Consider the following 20,381-nt stretch of genomic DNA (forward strand, 5'->3'; position numbering starts at 1 on the left):
TTTTTTTCTTCTGTTGCATTTTGTGTGTTCTGATTTACTGTTCTAAATAAAGGAATGAATGATGGTGATTTAATAAATATTATTTTAGTCTACATGCATGCAGTAAAAAGAGACATCCAACATACATGGTTCGTACGGTCATGAAAAACCTGGAAATTAAAGTTTTGGAAATGAAAAATGCAATTTCCTTGAAAAGTTTGTGAAAAACAAAATCCTTTGTAAAGTTTTGGAAAAGTCGTGAAATTTTAATATATTGGATGCTAAAAACACTAAAAAATATATATTTTCATTTAATTTATGGCAGAAAATCAGCCTCATGCTGTTGATGATGGGAGTTTACGTTGCTATAAAGGAGTTTGAGTTGTTCAAACTGCTCTACTGCAATGTAAAGCAGTGCATGATGCTTTCACCTTGCTATCGTGAAATGCTACGAAATGTAACTTTAACAGCAAATGGCTTTTCAAGGAGAGGAATTAACTGTGGCTAATGAAAGACCCTGAAACGCGTTTTGCACCAGAAACGTGGAAAATGCAGACTTTGCTCCAAGTCCTTTGACATCAGCAGCATGAGAGAAGCGGGGCTGGTGAGTCACATGAAAGGGTCAGATCATTTTTTTTTAACGGGTAATGATGGCTTTACTATGGAAGCGTGTTGCATTCAATTAAAAAAAAACACGGGTGATCTCTGTTCTAATACTTCTTAAGAACTACAAAAGCAAAGAACCTCAAACATGCTGGACACTAACCTCATCTGCTGATGGAAACTGTAAGATGAGCTGCAATTAAAAGTAGAAAAGCCACAATGTGTCCGTGTCATAGACATGAGCCGTTAAGTTCATGTTCTCGTCACAGCATCTCCAGTCTGTTCTGTTCCTCTTACTGACTTTATCCACAAACATCACAGAGAAAAACATCGGGAAGTATTAAATATTGACCAGGATGAACTGTTTATTTATTTATTTCATTTGTGAATCAATCCTGACTACAATATTGGGCAAAATTCAATTTTATTTATAAACCTCAGGGATGTCCACATGAAGGAGGGATCTTCTCCCAGGATGGACAGACGATGTACTGGAACTCTTGGAGAAGAATTAGCTTATCTAACTGTACAACTACATGTTTGAATAGTCTAGCAAATGGGCTTCATACAGATGGAACTGGAGGACAGCTGGGGCGGTTTTGGGAAACCATCGCTAAAGTGTAAGAACCCTGAACATATAACAGCTATTCAAACATCATATATCGTAAGAATATCGTAAGAATTGTAGTTTGAGCTGCAAATCATTAATCTTGATTTGTGAATTGAATCAGATCACCATCTAAGTAACAATCCAGAGTCTTAAGTTAAGAGATTGTCAGGTTGGGGGATGAGTCTGAAGCTGGAAGGGGAAGTGAATGCTGAATGTTGTCAGTGCTCCTCAGCTAGGATGTCAGAAAGAGGACAAGGATAAGTTCTGGTGGGAGATGAATGAGGAGATCCAGTGCAAATCTAGTGTAGTGAGCAGTGATTGGAGCAGACTTTTAACAGACATGGGTTTGAGGGAAACAGGGGTGATGAGAAAGAAGAATGCAGAAGGAAGGATTATGGTAGGCTTTGCTAAAAAGAGATAAATTGCAGTGATGAACATATTCCATATTCATATTAAACTGGTGTGTGATTACATGTAGGTGACACACAGAGCAACTTGTTAGCATAGTATTTTGCATCACAGCATCAGTGCCTAACGACACCGCTGTCTGCAAGTGGGGGGAACGTGGGGTTGGGAATTTTCGCTGTTCTTGCACGGATATATAAATATATATATTTGAATATTAAAAGCTGTAACTTTAGATATATTCAATTAAATTGGAGATCTAGGTGAAGCAAACTCTTAATGTTTATTTAACAATTCAATTGCGTGTGGCTTATGAGCAAATTTAAAATTAAACACATTTAAAAAGCTAACTGCTGCATTTGGAAACTTTTTGATTGATTTTAAGCATTGTGGTCAAATCAGTAAAAAAAAAACACAGATTCATTACAGAAATGATGAAATTCATTGATACACAGAAAAAAACAAATACACTTAAATCATATTTGCTTAATTAAATATACTGATCAATAACTAAAGTCATGTAGAGCTTGAGGTTTTAAGGTTAAAGACAATAGAAAAGTAGAAAAAGATATCGTCTACGCTATTACGATCAATCAGATCTTATAAAACCTCAGATGAGGCAGAAAGCGACAGCTACACTCTGAACTATAACTGTGATTTATCATCGCTTAGGCTGACCTGTGTTCTTAAATGAGCATCATCTCACAGCAATGTGTTGATATTGACATTAATGACTTTAGCCTATTCACAATTTGCAGAATGGTTACCGGTAAAGCATTTCATGAATTTCTTAGGGATAACCTCAGTCATAAAGTATTTTCTTTTTGTCCTGTTTTGGAATTGGCAGAAGCAGATAATGGTCAAAGTTTAATTAAGTTAATTAAATTTACCCTTTTCCGGAAAGACTCATAGATGCTGTTTAACATGGATGATATTATTATTTTTATTCATATTTTATTAATAAAAAGTGAGTTGAAGTTAAAGTTACTTGAGTCAAGGATCCTATATTTCTTCATCAAACACAAATTTGTGTAACCACACTGTGTTTTTGTGTCAGCTTTAATGTTATTGTCGTATCCAGAGCACACTCCTCTTCCTGCTTGCATTAGCATTTATACTTTGTCCCCACCTCCAAACTCCTCTTGGGTTGAGTTTCTTGATGTCACTGTGAAGCTCAGGCATGTTAACATAAACTTTAATACGGACACCGTTCAGTTTGTCACTGGAGAAGAGTCCTTGGCTCTTTCATACTCCCTGTGTCTGTTTCTGGTGCATCAGAGACCTCTGTTGCACTGCTGAACGTCTGTGTGCATGAGAAATGCAAACTTGGATGATTATGCAGTTGCATGTTCACAGAAAAAGCCAGGGCTCTGACTTTTATAGTGTGTATGAGTCTGTGAGAGCATTGTATCACTCTCATGAAGGTTTTGGGCCTGAGCCAGCTTTAACTGATGGGGCTGCTGAGTTTTATTTACGTTTTCTGTGTTGATTAAATCTTAAAGAAAGAAGAAAAAGATATGAAGGTGGTTTCTCTCCCCCCTGATATCGATATGTTTTAATTGTGTTCATGTGCCTTTTTTTCTGTCTCATGCAGTTCAGCATTCATCCTTTCTTCAATATAAGAATCCATCAATGTGGGAAAGCTCCAATGTTCAGGCACCAGAGAGCACCAAATCTAATCAGCAGCTGCCCGCAACATATGTGCAACGACTGGTTCATGGAAACAAGTGTGTGTCCGTGTGCGTGTAATTGGAGAAGCAGAAAGACTTATTTAACGTAGCCAAAAGTAAATAATATTATCCGTCTGAGTATTTTGTGAGTTATTTTGTTTTGTACATACATACATACATGACCAGATAAAGGTGCGTTTTCCTCTCCTGGTGAGGGGATTGCTTCTGCCCCATGGGGCGGAGTTTAAGTAATTTGGGGTCTTGTTCAGTGAGCCTAGAGATCGTGAGATGGACATCTGGATTGGAGCGGCGTGCTCTGTTATACGATTATTGTCATTCCGATGTGGTAAGACGGAGTGGAGTCAGAAAGCTGAGCTGTTTTCTTCCAATACTTATCTGTGGTCATGAGCTCTGGGTCATGACTGACAGACTGACGTCCCTAATACAAGACGCCCAAACTTGCGTCTGCTGGCTCAGTTTAGACTCAAAGCTGTTCTGATAGAACTGGCTAAAACTATAATGGACAACAATTAAGAACAATGTAGGTGGTGTGCGCTGGGGCTTCTTTGAGAACAAGGTTTCTTTGTCTACTGTGGGCGGCTGTGGTGCAGCGGTAGGGCGGTCGACCCATGATTGTGATATTGCAGGTTCGATTACCGCCTTGCACACCCATGTGTTGAAGTGTCCTTGGGCAAGACACTGAACCTCACCTTGCCTCTGGTGGTAGGTTGGCGCCAGTGTTCTGCAGCGGAGCCGCCACCAGTGTGTGAATGTGTGTGTGACTGGGTGAATGTTTCTGTGAGTGTAAAGCGCTTTGGGCGTTGTAGGTAGAAAAGCGCTATATAAGTAGACGCCATTTACGCATGGGCATAAACATTTAAGGTGATCTTTTTTTCGCTGTTTACACCATTTTTTGCAATACACATATTGCGCATGCTGATATTGTGATGACAATCATTTTTAGATTTATTGTTCAGCTACCAAAAAGGATTTAATCCAGAATTTTTTTCTAAATATTGGAACTTTGTCAGGAGTAAGGTGGAATCTATTTAAGCCCTTTCGGATGCATAACGCATTGTAGCATTGTCATGATGGTATGCACACATGTTTAGACACGAGATATTTGTCTAAATATTCTTGAAAAAGACATTTACCACCAGTTGATAAATTTCACGCTCTTGTTGAGCTTTTGACCTAATAAATACATTTAGAAACGTTGACATATCTTTCGATAGAAAGAACTCTTCTCTGTGTGGATCATTCTTTTCAAAGAAACAAAGCATTGCAATTCATCGTTGCTCTAAGATGATCTTTTGTGCAGAAAGTGGCTGTTAATACATTTTTTTCTCTCTGAAACATTTAGATTTTATCTGCTGTATGAAAGTGCTCAAACATGCTGGTTTTGTGCGTGCGGGTGAGGTTTGAGATTCTTGGGTTGATTATGCATCTGATTTTGTCAACCGAGTGGCATCCCCTCTAATGAAATAATTGTCTTGTGGCAGAGGACTAAGGGGCTTGTAGACTTCAATTACAGACAAGATGGGAGTTTTTCTTTCACCTCCTTCCTTTCAGAAAAACTCTTAGCTTATCCTCCTTTATTAATACAGGCCTACAACAAACAAAGGATGAATGAAAAGAGCATTTTTTAAACAGACTTGTCTTTTTTAAAGATACTAGATTGAAAAGACAGAATCTTTATGCATAATTCACTATCTGCTAAACCAATCTTGGGCAGCAAGAAGATAACCTCTTGTGAGCACAAATCAACCAGAGAGTGGTTGTTGTTATAGTTCCTTTTTTAAATGCATTTAGCCCAACGTTTTTTGCTTATGGACTGAAACACGTTTATTTTTCACAGTGAAGTAATCTGGTTTATGGCTTTATCCTTACTTCTATGTTGGGGTTGAATTGGCATCTAGTCCATGTGCCTGAACACTTTGATTTGATTTGATTTGAAATGGTTTATTTCAAGCAATCAAATAAGAAAAATGCACAAAACAATACAATCAGCATTTATACATTCAAACAAAGACGTATCAAACTTAGGATAATTAGACATGAAATTAAAGATTACTTGAAAGGGAGTGGAGGGAAGTGAATTTAGCTAATCCTACCCCTGTTCTACCGTAACCATTTTATTACATGATTTATCATTTTCTGGTTTATAACTTCTATCAGACAGAAATTAAGAATCCTTAAGTATCAATAAATCACATGACAAAAATGGATTACTTACTTTATAATAACACAAAAAGGCTGCATGCTTTAAACTGCAGCCTAATCATGAAAGGTGATACTTTTAAGGTGGAAAACAATGTTAAACTAAGAAAATTAGTTTGACATTTGCAGAATGTCCATCTTTCCTCTGGTGCTAGTTTGTTGGGGCAGTAGAGATTTTTGGACCTCCCTTTCCACAAAAACTTCCCCCGGTTCTCCCAGGAGACCCCTATGGGGGCTGTTCCCAGTCCAACGGAGAGACATAGTCCCTCTACCTGTGTTGTCGCCTGAACCTTCTCCCTATGGGACATGACCCAAACACCTCCCCAGGGAGGCCATAGCAGTGACTTCACTCTGAACTCCTCACAGGTGACTGAGCTCCTTGCTCTATGTCCAAGGGAGTGCCTGGTCACCCTGTGGATGAAGCTTATTTCAGATGCTTATATCTGGCATCTTATCCTTTTAGTCAGAACCAGAGTTCATGTCCAGATTTTGTTTTGTCTCTCCTTTTTTTACTACAACAGATTGATACAGCGACTGCATTACTGCAATTGCCATTTGTCCTTCAGTCTCAATCTCCATACGTCCCTCATTTTTGAACAAGATACCTAAACTCTTCCATCTGGGCAGGGGCTCTCCACCAACCAGGAGAATGCAAACCACTTTTTTCAATCCAGAATCATAAGGCTTAGAGTTGTTAATTCTTATTCCAGACACTTTACACCAGAGCCCAAACCACTTCAGTGCACATTAAAGGTCCTAGTTTGATGAAACCAGCAGGAACATGCAGAAATGCCTCAGTTCTTAAATCTGACTCTCACCGCTTCGCTTATAAATTCTGTTCATTCTGTTCATAAAAACAGAACTGGTGGCAAAGGACATCCCTGCTGGAGTCCATCATACACTGAGAAAATGTTTGTCTAACTGACGGCAATACAACCCAAACTCTGACTTTGGTATTTGCTCTTACTGTAATTGAAGCCAACTCTCTGTTCCAACTTCCTGAACAAAGCGGCCACCACCTGAAGATAACAATTACTGCTGACACGGATCTCACTTGCCATGAAGGATGGTCTAAGATTTTAGGAGCACTGCCAGAAGTTCTGGTTGAGCTGTATGTCACATTTTGTAGTGGCACAAAAGTAATTTTGAAATTCCTACTTGTTGGTTAGGACATTTTAAAAACTGAAATTGTAAAAATGGTATTTCTGTTATGAATTTCGTTATCTATGTCTCTCTTTGTCCAGGGTGGACCCCATCCCTTATGACACTCCCAAGCCAGCAGGACACACCAGGTTTGTGTGTGTTTCAGACACACACTCGCGCACCGACGGTATCCAAATGCCATATGGCGACGTGCTGCTACACATGGGGGACTTCACTGAGCTGGGCTTGCCATCTGAAGTCAAGAAGTTCAATGACTGGCTAGGTAAGCATCTGTGCAATCCTAACATCTACCTGCATCTCACCACCATGCAGCGCTTTCAGCCTCACACTCAGCTGAGGCGTTTGGCTGGTGAAGGGCTGAACTGTGAGCAACCAGACCGCACAAAAACCTCCCCTCCTCTGTTGACCCTTCAGCTGCTGGGCTAAAGTGTCCAGTTCATATTCTTCAACCCAACAGCCATAATCAGTTAACCGTTAACCTCTGCCTCTGGCTATGTGATGTGTGTGTAAGATTTGTGAGTGTGCATGTTTGTGTATGCGCAGTATTTATCTCTGGATCCTGATGGTTCTGGACAATTTTTTGGTTGAATGGATTAGATGCTTCCTGTCTGACTGAAATGCCGGCCACATAGTTGTTTTGTTGTATTTAATTTGAATTAATTGGGTCATGGTTCTTTCTATCCTTTCTTATTCAGTTGGTACATTAGAGAGCACAATTCTAAATGTCATAATAGAACAGAAAACCCACACAACTGCATAATGCTGTGCTCACACCAAGTGCAATTCTTGCATTGAATTCGTGTCCGCTACCTCTTTATTGATGTGCAGTGAGTTTACAGCTTGAAGCTTGTCCTAAAACCGGACGGTCCCACTCTGTGTGGGAGGAGCTGCTGTCAAAAAATGTTGACAGGTCGCTTTTTTTTTGGGCTGATACCAATTATTAGTAGTTAAGAAGGCAGATAACCAATATTTCGAGACAACATTCATTTGTAGTAGAAGTGAAAATATTGGCATATAAAATATAAAATAATACAAACACCAACCAGTAACTTTATTTAAAAAGCAAATGCAGTGCATAAAACAGCAAATAAGTGGCTCCAAAAATAACAGACATAGCATCATATTTTTAGATTTTTTAAAAATGTTTTTAATATTGTGTTTCCTAAATACGATGTACCATTTGGTGGAGAAGACAGTTAAAATGGTTTATCTGCACTAGATTGTGGTGCAAAGAGCAAAGTTATTCCATGTGTTCTGCAACAGAACTGCTTCTCTTGGGCTTGAAATTTGTAGAAACCTTGCTGAAGATGCACTTGTCCTAAGACAAAATGACCAGTTCAATATTGGCCTGGCGAATAATAATAAAGAAAGGCAGATACCAATATAAGTCAAAACAACCTACATCTGTGCCGATAATCGCCTGGGCGATGATCAGTCACCCCCCCCATGGTCCTACATGTCTAATGTGCAATTAAAACTGAGAGGGGAGGGGCCCTAATCTGGGTGGCAACCATGGGAGTAGCTGTCAAGTAGCTCCTCCCCCCTAACGTGCATCACAGGCTGACCCCACCCCCCCACCCCCCAACGTGCATCACAGGCTGACCCCCCCCCCACACACACACACACACATCACCCTAATTAGTGGTTGTGGGAGGAAGGAGGCTAGGTCGGGGACAACTGATAGACTGAAGCCCCATTGATGGAACAATTGTCACCCGGCGTTGAGCCCAGGTCTCCCCAGTGTCGCTTGGAGAGTCGAACCCCCAGGTTCCACATCCCCCACCCCACGTAAAGAGAGAGGAGCTAAGAAAGAGCTGGTCCCTGGGGCAGGCCCAGGCCTCTGCCACCAAGCTCCCCCCCTGGGAGAGCTTTGGTCGGGCAGCCCAACCAGTTAGGGCATCCACTGATTGCCTCAGTGGAGACTCCAACCTGCCAAACCTTCAACATCCAGATAGTGGGGACCCCCCCCCCCACACACACACACAAACAGCCCCACCCAGGGCAGGCCCAACCAGCCGCCTTTTCAAAGTACAACTCCTAAATGAAATAGTATTTATTCAACATAAACTCTATTATAGCATTTAGAGCAATAATTTATCTTAATTTTATTTCAATACATTTTTGTTTTAAACGGCCAAAACAATGTGGGATAAAAAGACAAAAAACTGTTAGAGGTTTGTTGTGGGGTGATGGACCACCTCATTTACAAATATGAGCTAGATTTAACATACAATAAATCTTTTTGCCTGTGTACCTTTTTGCTGTTTTCTTTTTTTATTTCTATACACATTATAAAGTCAGGGAAACCTGGAAAAAATGGATGTAGTTCAGTTTCTAATTTCCATTTAGAAGTTAAACCAATAATAATGTCAATTTGCCCTGATAGCAATACAATGAGGCAACACACATTTTTAAACCAAAACCCAACATTTTAACTTTTTGTACAGAACCACTCCTATGAAAATCCTCTATTGAAAATGTTCTAGTAGCATGTTTCTCATGATAGAGGACACGTCTAAAGAAAATTAAGATTAAAATTACATTACTGAGTATTTCTTTATTTAAATTGTGATGGATAAGATTCAGATGAAAAAATGCATATCAAAAGCTCTTTTGTGATATAGAAACTGAAATGGGCTGACCACAGTCTCTCTGCTCCGTTCCATTCTGATCATCCGCTTGCAGACAAATAGATCCATGTACGTCCTGGTTTTCCTCATCAGCTTTAATCTGGATCCAAACTGTACGGCTGGATACCTCTGAAATTGCTCACTATTTTTGTTGCACCACTAATGTTAGCTTGGGAGTGTGAGGAGCTGTAAGCTAACAGTAGAGAGTGTAAACAAAGGGATGATGGGATATCAGTAGAGACTTACTTCTGCACCAACAGTCCCGACCATTACTGTAAGGCAACTTTCTAATGAACTCCTGCTGCTCTGCAGAAACGACGTCCTAGAAAACGACAGGTTTTATTATTTGTGCCTAAAACGATATAATCATTATTGAAAGACCACTGGGAACACATTTACAAAAATATGATGGGGGGGGGGGACTTTAATAGAAGAACTACCAGTCTGGTCTGCATTTTTCTGCTATATATATATAGCAGACCGATATATATATATATATATATATATATATATATATATATATATATATATATATATATATATATATATATATATATATATATTGATTCAACGGCAGTAGTTTTTTCAGTATGTAAGCAGTCCTCCATGTACCCTGAATAGATACACGTAGGCTACAAAAAAACTTTTATCATCCAGGACAACTAACTTGGGCAGATGCTTTTGAATAATAAAATTCAACTCAGCCATCTAAACTTTTTTTTTACTAAACTTTTCTCAGATCTCTTGTAAGAAAATAGTTAGGATGTCACATATTGGTATCAAAGAAAGACAATTCGAGTATTTTATTTTTATATACAGTATGTATTGCTGAACTCATGACCCACCTGCTGATTATTGTTTTTTCTTCTCCTTTCTAGGTGGTCTACCATATGAGTTTAAGGTGGTGATTGCAGGTAACCATGAGCTGACTTTCGATAAGGACTTCATGGCTGAGCTCATCAAGCAGGATTATTACAGATTCCCTTCGGTCTCCAAACTCAAGCCAGAGGACTTTGATGATGTTCAGTCACTTCTCACAAACTGTGTATACCTGCAGGATTCAGATGTGACCATTAAGGGATTCAGGATATATGGGACACCATGGTAAGAGCAAATCTATCTTTCAGATGTCTCTTATTACTCCTGATTGTTCATAATTGCATAGTAGCAGTTGTGTGTGGCTGTGTCCACTGTTGTGAATCTCAGACTTTAAGGTCTTAGTCTGCTTTTACTAGTGAATACGGGCTGCCTGCGAGTGAAAAATGGGAAGACCTGCATTGGGCCTGCACAGGACCTGCATGGTCACATATCGCTTGGTGAGCCTGTAGAGCAGGGATGTCCAAAGTTTCTTCATTGGCGGCCAAATGTGGAAAAATCAACCAAGGTCCTGGCCACATGCTATAAGTTGTACAATGACACATGAAAATTGTGTATATTTCTAATTGACCTACAGTGTGAAGAACGTTGGCCTTAGTGGGAGCAGTGATGCTGTGCTTTGGGCTGGAGGATGGCTGACATGTCAGGAGAAAGTTTGGTGGTTGAGACTCGAAGGACTTTACAGAGATGGCTATCAGTCATTCTGGTTCTCAGTCTGTTTTTGTTCAGAGAGAAAATGTTTGTTCACAAATGTATGCAGAGACGAAAAGGCTCATCACTCTTTTTGAATAGCGTCTCATCAGAGGAAACTTGGCTTTTTCCAAACACTTATAGAAGTCATGGAGGAAGAGAAGCTGATGTTGACTCCTCAGAGAATCATCACACTGCATTTCAATACGTTCTAACTGCAGACTCTCTTCCACTTCTTAAAAAGGAAGTCAAGAACAGCTTGATTTTTTTTAATGACAGAAAAATCTTTGACAAGCTCTCGAATTTTTCACGAGACGCAATAACAGACACAGATTTCTCCCTGTTGGCAGAAAGGTCACCCTTGGAAGAGCAGACTTGATTTCAGACAATGCGGCAAAGTGTGCAGCATTAAAGTTTTGTAGTTGTGTCTCAAACAGGCGGAGCTTTACACAGGAGGCTTTCATGTGGGCATACAGATGTGGAAACAGCTGCTTTTTTCCTTGTAGGCTCTTGTTCAGTGTATTCAGATGATGAGTAAGATCCTCAACAAATGCCAGGTCTGCCAGCCATAAAGGGTCAGTCAACCTACCAAGAGGCCAGCCCTTTTCCTTTAAAAGCTGTCAATCTCTGATCTCAGTGAATAAAACCGCTGAAGCACAGAGCCACTACTGAGCCAGCGCACAACCCATGGGTAAAGGTGATTTGCTTTTTGGGTTGTTTAGGCCCGAAGAACCCAAAAAGCAGCAGAACTCGTACAGGTCAACCCCCTGTATGGGTGCGTGTGACTAAGGCTTAAAGTGTGTCTTCACCTTTGTTCGATTGTGGCCATTTCCCCTTGGTAAAGGCCTTCCCTTACATGCACGGTGAAATTCCCGGCTCATACATCCCTCCATGAGTTCAGAACCTTCACTTGCTTCTAAAGCACGTCCGGTTTAACAAAGGGATGGAATGTTTCAGACAGTTTGTTAATAAAGTAGGGGTGTAACAATTAATCAATGAATTGATTTCTATTCCTAGGATTGAACTAGATCGATCTGCTGAGGCAGAATTGAATCGAATTAAATCGACGTGTACCGTTAAAAAATGGTTTCAAAATGAGATAAATGAATAATCGAATTGAAATGAGAGAGTACCATTTGGATGAGACATGGTGGGTTGATTTTACTATAACATAAAAATGACCAAGTGCGTCCCTGTGGACAACACAGCAAAAATAATAAGTCCATCATTTCAATACACTTTGAATTTAATGAACACATACAGTGTGCCTGAATGTTTTTAAGAATGTTCCCTTTCAGTGGGCTGAACGTTAGGAAACTAAAATGGGAATCGATTTGTCATTAATTCTTGCTTACTTGTTTATTTGTACATGTTTTTAATGTACACTTGATTATCTTGCAAGAAACAACATAAATCTGGAAAACTTCAGCTCCACTGTTCAGTACCAGATATTTCTCTCTGAGTCTCACTGGTTAAAGTTTTGGCTAAAGATGTTCTGGATCCATTTTTGGTCAGTGAATCGGATCCAATTGGATTGTTCAAAATGAACCATAATCGAGTATGAACCGAATTGGCAACCACAAATATTGAATCGAATCAAATTGTTAATGAATATAAAAATAAATTATTACACCCCTATTAAAAAGCCTTTTGGATTTGGAAAGATCACTAGGATGAGGATATAGCTGGTAAGTGAATAATGTGTGTCTATTGTCAAAATGATGTGTGAAAAAAGGGGGTATACTTGTGTAATGGGACCCAAAGCTGTGATCTCCCAATCAGAGGTCAATAACTCTACCACTGCACCATTGCTGCCCAAAGCAAATCATTCCGGGTTGGGAGTTGTGTTTAATTACCTCATAAAGGGCATGAACTTGTATGATGAATATAACAAGCGTTCATTCTGTATAAAAAAAAAAAATCATTTTCACAATGAATTTTCCTAATAACCTGAATTAATATTTACAAACATTTTATATGCAGTTCATCATTAACTTTAATAAATCTTCGTATTTTGTTGGCATGTCAGACTCTAAGAGCTGGGGCTTAAATATTTCCAGAAATGTACAAATAAATCACATTACTTTATTAGTAAAATTTGGAATCCAGCAAGTGTATCTTGAACTTTTACCTTAAATAACTCAACTGTAATGATAACTGGTCATACAAATGTGTGGGATTAGCAGAAAACATGGACACATACAGACAATATGTAGTAAACAGGAAACATGCTCACTTGGAATGGTAATAAAAACTACAAAATTTAGTATGATGGCCTACTGCCAGGTTGTTAATTCTATGGTGACAAATTTCCACTGTATTGTCATCAACACAGCTCCTAATCTTGCGGTGTTAGCAGTTCTTTTTTATATTTGTGTGTCCCTGAGACTACCACCATCTTAGATTTCTGTTCTTTAAAAATTGTATCTGTTCAATATTTCAAAAACCCAGCAAATGTCTATTTTAGGAAATCCCGTCATCCACAGTATGACCTCATCTGACCTGTAGCCATGTGGCAGCTGGAGCTGGAGCTTCCTCGCCTCTGCTTGACCCATTTCTGCTATACAGAGTGGATCCGAAATAACTGTCCAGGCCATGACTGTTTGGTGGCAGTCATCTCTTAGTTAGCAGCTCATTCTCATAAGAACAGGGAGCAGGAGGTGGACAAAGTATTTTAAACGAGGAAGGATGCTGCCCCCTTCTCCCCAGCGAGTGTTTAGTGTGAGAGCTTGTAAGGATCTGTTGTGATAGCCGAGGGTCTCATGAGAGACGGAGTGGACAGCTTGGTCCACTCCCCCACCCCCGGCTCGACCTTTTCACCTCGTCGAGCTCTGGCCAGCTTGCCCTACATGAGGTCTCACTTAGCCCCGCAGTGACCCCTCACTCCATCAGCAGCTCGCCGCCTGTGTGGTCGAGCTGCTGGGAGCCTCTGCATTCTGCTGCTGCAGGCGAAAAACAACAGCTTAACCCTGGAAATGTATCCTAAAACAAGATGTTTGCATTCTAAGGAAAATGAAATAAATCATGTATCGTTGTTTCCTGGAGATTCATTTGTTTCTAGCCAACTAAGGCAAAAAGCAAATCCCTTAAAAATTGTATCTTTTTTAACAGGCAGGCTTTGATAATCAGTAGGGCTGTGAATGCTTATTTAGGTGTTGATCCAATTCGATTCACTAATCAAACCACAATTCTTACTATTTAATATTTTAACTTGGAACAGTTGTTATAAGTCTTCTTATTGGATCTATGAAAATTAAAATGTTATTTCATCATCTTTGTTTAGAACAAGAAATCAGAATCAACGAATCATAGCAAATAGAGACACAAAGATTTAGAAATAAATTGTTTTCATCGCTTTAAACAATGTCACACTAAACTTCCTGGTTAACCTCAGCTGTAAACAAAGCGTAAACATCAATGTTAGTTTGGAATCATTTAACATTGAATTCTGAAAATGTTATCCATGGTTTTTCCATCCTCAAAGTTTTTCTGACACAGTTCCAGCTGATAGATGACTAGAAAACCCTCGCAGCTCTTTACACTAAACTGACAAACAGGTTTTGCTAAATGACTTTTTTCAACTTTAGTGGAAATACCAAAAACTCCCACGACTTTAAATTAACATTCTACAGATGTGTTGAGGTACAGCTTCCCTGCCACTCACCAGATTTTTCGAAATATTCTTGATTTCATATTTTTAGACTTTTTTAATTCAAATTGTCGACTTCTCTCTTTTTGTTTTTCATCTACAAAAACCACTTGATAATTTTACTTTGAAAACAAGAACCTTCGCCGATATTTTACGTTGAAGGTTTATTTTATTGCGGTGACAGGGGGACTGTGGTGCAGTGGTAGTGTGGTCAACCTCTGAATGGAAGATTGCAGTTTCAATTCCTGTCTTGCCCGCCCATATGTCAAAGTGTCCCCGGGCAAGACACTGAACCTCACCTTGCCTCTGGTGGAAGGTTGGCGCCAGTGTTTGGCAGAGGAGCCGCCATCAGTGTGTAAGTGGGTGAATGGGGTGGGACTGTGGCTGTAAAGCACTTTTTCATTATTAACATTTAATTTTATAGCAATAATTATATTACCCAAAGTATATTTTTACTTTACTTTAAAAAATGTATAAAGATTGCAAATCAGTGATGTCAGACGCAAATATCTGAGTGTTTGGACACTCGTTACAGCTAATAACTAGTGGTGTGGTAGTTTCATTACAATTGAGGCTTAAAAACAAGCAGAGAAATAGTTGTAAAATGTCAGTATATCAACTATTTGCATTTTATTTTGTAGGTTTTCCCATAGTATGTTCAAGAAGAGATCCCTATTATAGTTAAAAAAAAAAAAAAAAAAACTTAGAATTTTCTTCTTTTCCCAAAAGGACCAGGCCTAGGCCTAGGATATGGCAATCCTAGCCTCTGTGGACCTGTGTCCAGATTAAAGGCCCGTTCACACCGGGACGAATTTCGCCGGTTTGACGCCTCGTGACTAAAGAAAGGGCACCAATGAGAGTGTGCACACCGACGCGAAAAAACGCCACGCGTCAAAGCGTCAAAAAAAAAACGCCTCGGGTTCGTTTTTTTTTTTCGACGCGTCGCATCGAAATCTATTCGACCAATGAGAATGGCGCTTTTGCACACGTGTCTGGAGCTTCTGTAGTTACAGTAAAACACAACTTGGGGGCGCTCAAACACAAAACTGCCTTGCTGAGCACACATACCAGCGAAGAAGATAGACGCCAAGTAGCGTCTACACAGCCGCGAAGAAATAATGACGGACATTCTAAGATATCCCCGAACCAAGCACCAGTTGGAGCTACTGGTGCTTGAAACATTCATGTTTTCTTTGTATTATTCTGACAAGCGCGTAAATACTTGCTCTCTTCTTCTGAGTGAAAAGCGACTTTAAGAAGCGTAAAGTTGCGCAGCGCCACCTTGTGTACAGGAGTATTTCTGTTTACATTAAGCGCCATCTAATGTCAGGGAAGGAAATTGCATGTTCGCTCGGCTCATCGTCAGCGAAAATCGCCTGGGTGTGAACACAAAAAAACGTGGCGAAAAACGCTGGCGAATAACGCCTGGCGAATATTCGTCCCGGTGTGTACGGGCCTTAAGGATAAACCTGTTTGAGTAATTTCAGTTTGTTACTTTGTTGTTTATGTAAATAGTATAATTGTGTATGTAAGTAGTATGTCATTTTGTTTCGTGCACTTCACATATTTTCTTGTGCGCTGCGAATGTGTAAGCAGTGCGCAATTGCACAAGCGTGCAGGGAACGTTGCCCCTGGCGGCTGATGGGACTTAGTATGGACGGTATTTACACATTCTTCAATCAGAGCTGCTGCATGCCGGTGATGTGGCTGCCCCGTAGCCGCCCAGCTGTCGCCCGATTCCATAAAGGCGTCCTTCCCGCTTGAATGAGGGCCACCAGACCACCACCGTCTTGCTTTTATCATCATGTCAATGATTTCAAAAGAAAAAAAACGTGCGGAAGCAGCTAATCTTGAAGATTCTGCCGATGCCTCCCTATCGTGTGGTGTAGTTGTATTTGTGATTGTAGCATAAAGTTGCTCAAATGGTGGGTCAATGTTTATTATTTTCCCAACAAAATACCACTTTTAGTGACCTTTTTTATTTTTAAATGATTTATTATGTAAAAAGTTGGATGAGCCTTTAGTTAGCATTCAATTTTGTAGCTTCCACTTTTCCACAGTTATGGGTTACTTGAAAAATCTATATTACATTTTAATAGTTCCTACTTGAAATCTAGTTTACAAATTAAGTTTTAACCAGCTCCAGATATTCTACAGAGGATGAAGGTAGACTTTACCCTCAAAAGTTTAGGGAAACTGGAATCTAATAAAAAAAGAAAACTTTTATTGGACTATCTGGAAAAATCAATGAAAAGTAAAGCCTTTTAATAATTGTATTGCTGCTTGATAAAATCCAGATAAAATTAGATATCTGGCTAACCAGCTGTTGAGTTTTAAAATTGTATGGAGACACTGTAGGTTTTGAGGGAACGACTTCAACTTTTCTGTTGCACAAAGGCAAATGTTTTGCACTTGCAGTTTCCTCATATAGACTTACAGCTTTGGTTAGACTTTAGTTATAATGTTAATCACTTGTGATCTGAACTCTGCAAAAATGAAACCCAAGGACTCGGTAAATACGATTTTCTTTATTTTTTTATTTTTTATTCTGTGGTGTAAAAAGTGAGTTCTCCTGCTAAGCGCGATCATTTATAAAAAGCAATGGAATTATCTATATTTTTCTAATGGAGTCTTTACACTATTAGAATTTAAAATGACTGTATAAACCAGCTCTAATAAATGTTTGATTAAAAAAGATTAAGCTCAGAGATGTTCATTGTGTGAGACCGTCATTGACTTAACAAATGCAGTTTCATTGGGGGGCTTGTAAAAAGCATTCAAAGTAAGCAAACACACATTATGGAGATTGGTGCTTTTAAAATATCACATTTTTACTAGCGTATATCTTCCAATAGTGACGCCGGCGTTTATTCCAAAAATTTGGTAGCCGGCCCGGCGTTTCTTAGAGAAAAGCGTCTATTGAAGACCGGCGTTTATTTCATGACAGATAGAATGGTGATGGCTTATAGGTTCAGTTTGGGTCAAATGCTGTCACAAAATGCAGACGACTCCAGATAAACATTTCAGGATTTATTGAAATGACAAGAACATTGTATTATGTTCTGATTAGCATTGGCTGCATCATTTCTTTTCTCTTTGAGGCATCATCAGTCTGTATATCAATATCCTCTTCGTTTTCATGCCAATCATTTTTCTGAAGACACGCGCCTTTCCGTCTTTGCTCAATAATCTATGTTAAAGCACTTCTAATTTATCGCTCTCTTTCTTTGCACCTCTACCAGGTAATCTGTTTGTTTGTTGCTCTTTTTTCTGCAGCCGTCTTCTCAATATTACCCATCTGCTTGGGCCATTCTTGGAAACCTTTAGGATCCACTCCAAAATGTGCAGATTTCTCACTGGAATGTTTTTTGGCGAATGCCACCACAGGAAATTTAAATGCTAAATCGAATGATTTCTTGGCCATCACTACACTGGCTCACAACACAAATACAACAGTCTGCACGACTGTGCAAGGGGCCGGCCACTATTAGAGACCGGCGTCTAAGGTAACGAACACCTGTTTACACCCAGCGTCTATCGGAGACCAGCGTCAATTACAGATCTGCAACTATTGGAAGATATACAATAGTTTTAAACAGTAATCAACATTATCCAAAACGGACTGGGCCGAAGCATCATGCTTATCGATGCCCAGCACCTGGCTTTTTGAGGAGACTGTAGATTTACTGATTCTGGAGTAAAGCTCTAATTGAAGGAGTAAAACCTTTGTGTTATTCTATAAACATTTGATGGTCTTGATCCAGTTTAATCCTGTTTGAAAATGATAGAGTGAAAGCAGGTTTCCTTGAAAGACATTTTACTTACACCATGTAATGACAGACGTTTAACAGACGGAATACCTGGACCTCCTCCGCCTTTGCTCTCACACTCTTACAGACTTGTGCTTTAGAAGGATGAACTATTTCCTGTTCTGTGTCAGTCAGGAGCAGCTGAAGGAAACCATTTTGGATTTTTACACTCCATTAAAGCAGTGTTTTACACAGTAAGCTTATTTCCAGCACCCGTTGTCAACAAACTGCAACTGTGGGCCTATTCTTTGTCCAGTGCAAATTAGTTATTTAATTACCTTCTCCTTTAAGGCTTTGCAAAAGCAACGACATTCATCGTTGTGAACATGTTTTAATCATTTCACAACCCCAAAAGTGGCACATCATCTTCTAAAACTTCTGTCTTGTCTGCAGAGAGGGAGATGTTGCATGATTGTTAAAAAATAAAGAAAGGGTAACACTGTATGTACATGCTAGCGTAATGAAATAAAAACAACCGGCCAACACTTTGAAAGAGAGAAGTGTCTCTAACCATCTATTTCCTGCATCTGTTTGACCGAGATAATGACCTTAACTCACTCCTCTGCTCATGATGAATGGTTAAACACACCACACCATTACACATACCATTCTTTGTTCACTCATTTTTTCATTGCTTCTGCTAGATTAATCCCAAGTTATCCTTGGCTTGAAATATGCAGCTCTAATGCGTATGCATGTGCACTGCTCACATGTCCAAAGAAAGATGCAGATGATTTAGGATACCAAGGTTCTGTCGCCTCTCATACATTCTGCTTATTGATACGGACCATTCAAGAAGCAAAGCACTCTTTTCTCTCTGTTGAAACTGTTTTAGGATTCTGGTCTTGATCACAACTTAACTCCCTGGTCAAAGGTTAAACTTGGAGTTACTCTGCTCCCTTCATCCTCTTAACCCCTACTCTGTCCTCCTGTCAATTCCACTGGACAGTCGCTTGAACAGTTTTTACTCTGCTTCATCCTTTTTATAGTTTCTTCTTTTTTTTTGGTAACTTAATGAAGTTATTTATTTTTTCCTCTAGCATTGTTTTTTTCATATAGCCTTTTTAACCAGTAATTTCCTAAGATGTATGAGATATCGGATGGGGATAAGTGTGTGTTTGTGCATGTGTGTGTCCCTCCCTGTGTGTGTAAAGAGGGTACAGATTATCATCTTCATTTGACTCTCTGCAGCACAGCTAAGGGGAAGCCCACAGGGCCAAATGCAGATGTGTCATTTGCAGATTTTATTCCTTATTCATGTATTCTTTTTTATTGCAAAGGTCAGTCATAAAGGTGACACGCATGTGTGTCTGCGCACACACACACGCGTGCCTGCTAGTGTGAGTGTGACTAATACACAATGGTGTCACTGAAATGTAGACATGCATATTTATTATTTTCACGAAAAAGGGATCACTTTGTTTTCTGTGCAGTTTTGTGTTTGGTCTGGTCTCCTGTTCTATCTTTGAGAAATGAAGAGATGCCTCATCCATATTTGTAGAACTGATCCACTTTGCATCCACATCCACATTTAGATAGATGGCTATGAACTAAAATACAACAATAGACTCAATAAGGGTGGAGGAGGAGTGGCATTGTATGTTCATAATACCCTGAAATTCCAGGTGTTAGAAAGCGTGACAACTGTGATTGACAATGTACTTGAAAGTATAACCATTGAAATATGTAAAGAAACCAAAAAACATGATAATTAGTTGTATTTACAGAACACCATGTTCAAACTTTAAAATACTCTCATCTTGGATTGAAAAAATGTTTACTAAGTAAAAATAATAAAGTAAACTTCATCTGTGGGGATTTCAATATTGACTTGTTAAATCCTAAAATACTCAAATCAATAGAGGAATTCATAAATACCATGTACAGTATTAGTTTATTTCCAAAAATCACTAGACCCAGCAGAATTACAAACCAATGTGCAAATTGACATTATATTCACTAGTGATATTGAAAATAAAACCGTTAACGGATTAATAATTAATGATCTAAGTGACCATCTTCCAGTGTTTACAGTATATGATGATAATCACAGAAATTGAGTTTAACAAGTCAACA

General features: G+C 39.2%; 1 protein-coding gene across 3 annotated transcripts in view; it reads left to right on the top strand.

The window, feature by feature from the left end:
• Positions 1-20,381, top strand: part of LOC101173128 (metallophosphoesterase MPPED2) — a 61,947-nt gene that overhangs the window by 15,095 nt on the left and 26,471 nt on the right. For all 3 annotated transcript variants that reach the window (XM_004066819.4, XM_020711795.2, XM_023952237.1), the window contains exons 3-4: positions 6,732-6,913; positions 10,160-10,385. In XM_004066819.4, coding sequence (XP_004066867.1) covers positions 6,732-6,913; positions 10,160-10,385 — 408 coding nt within the window. The remainder of the gene's footprint in view (positions 1-6,731; positions 6,914-10,159; positions 10,386-20,381) is intronic.

This window comes from Oryzias latipes, chromosome 3, assembly GCF_002234675.1.
Source record: "Oryzias latipes chromosome 3, ASM223467v1".
NCBI classification, from domain to species: Eukaryota; Metazoa; Chordata; class Actinopteri; order Beloniformes; family Adrianichthyidae; genus Oryzias; species Oryzias latipes.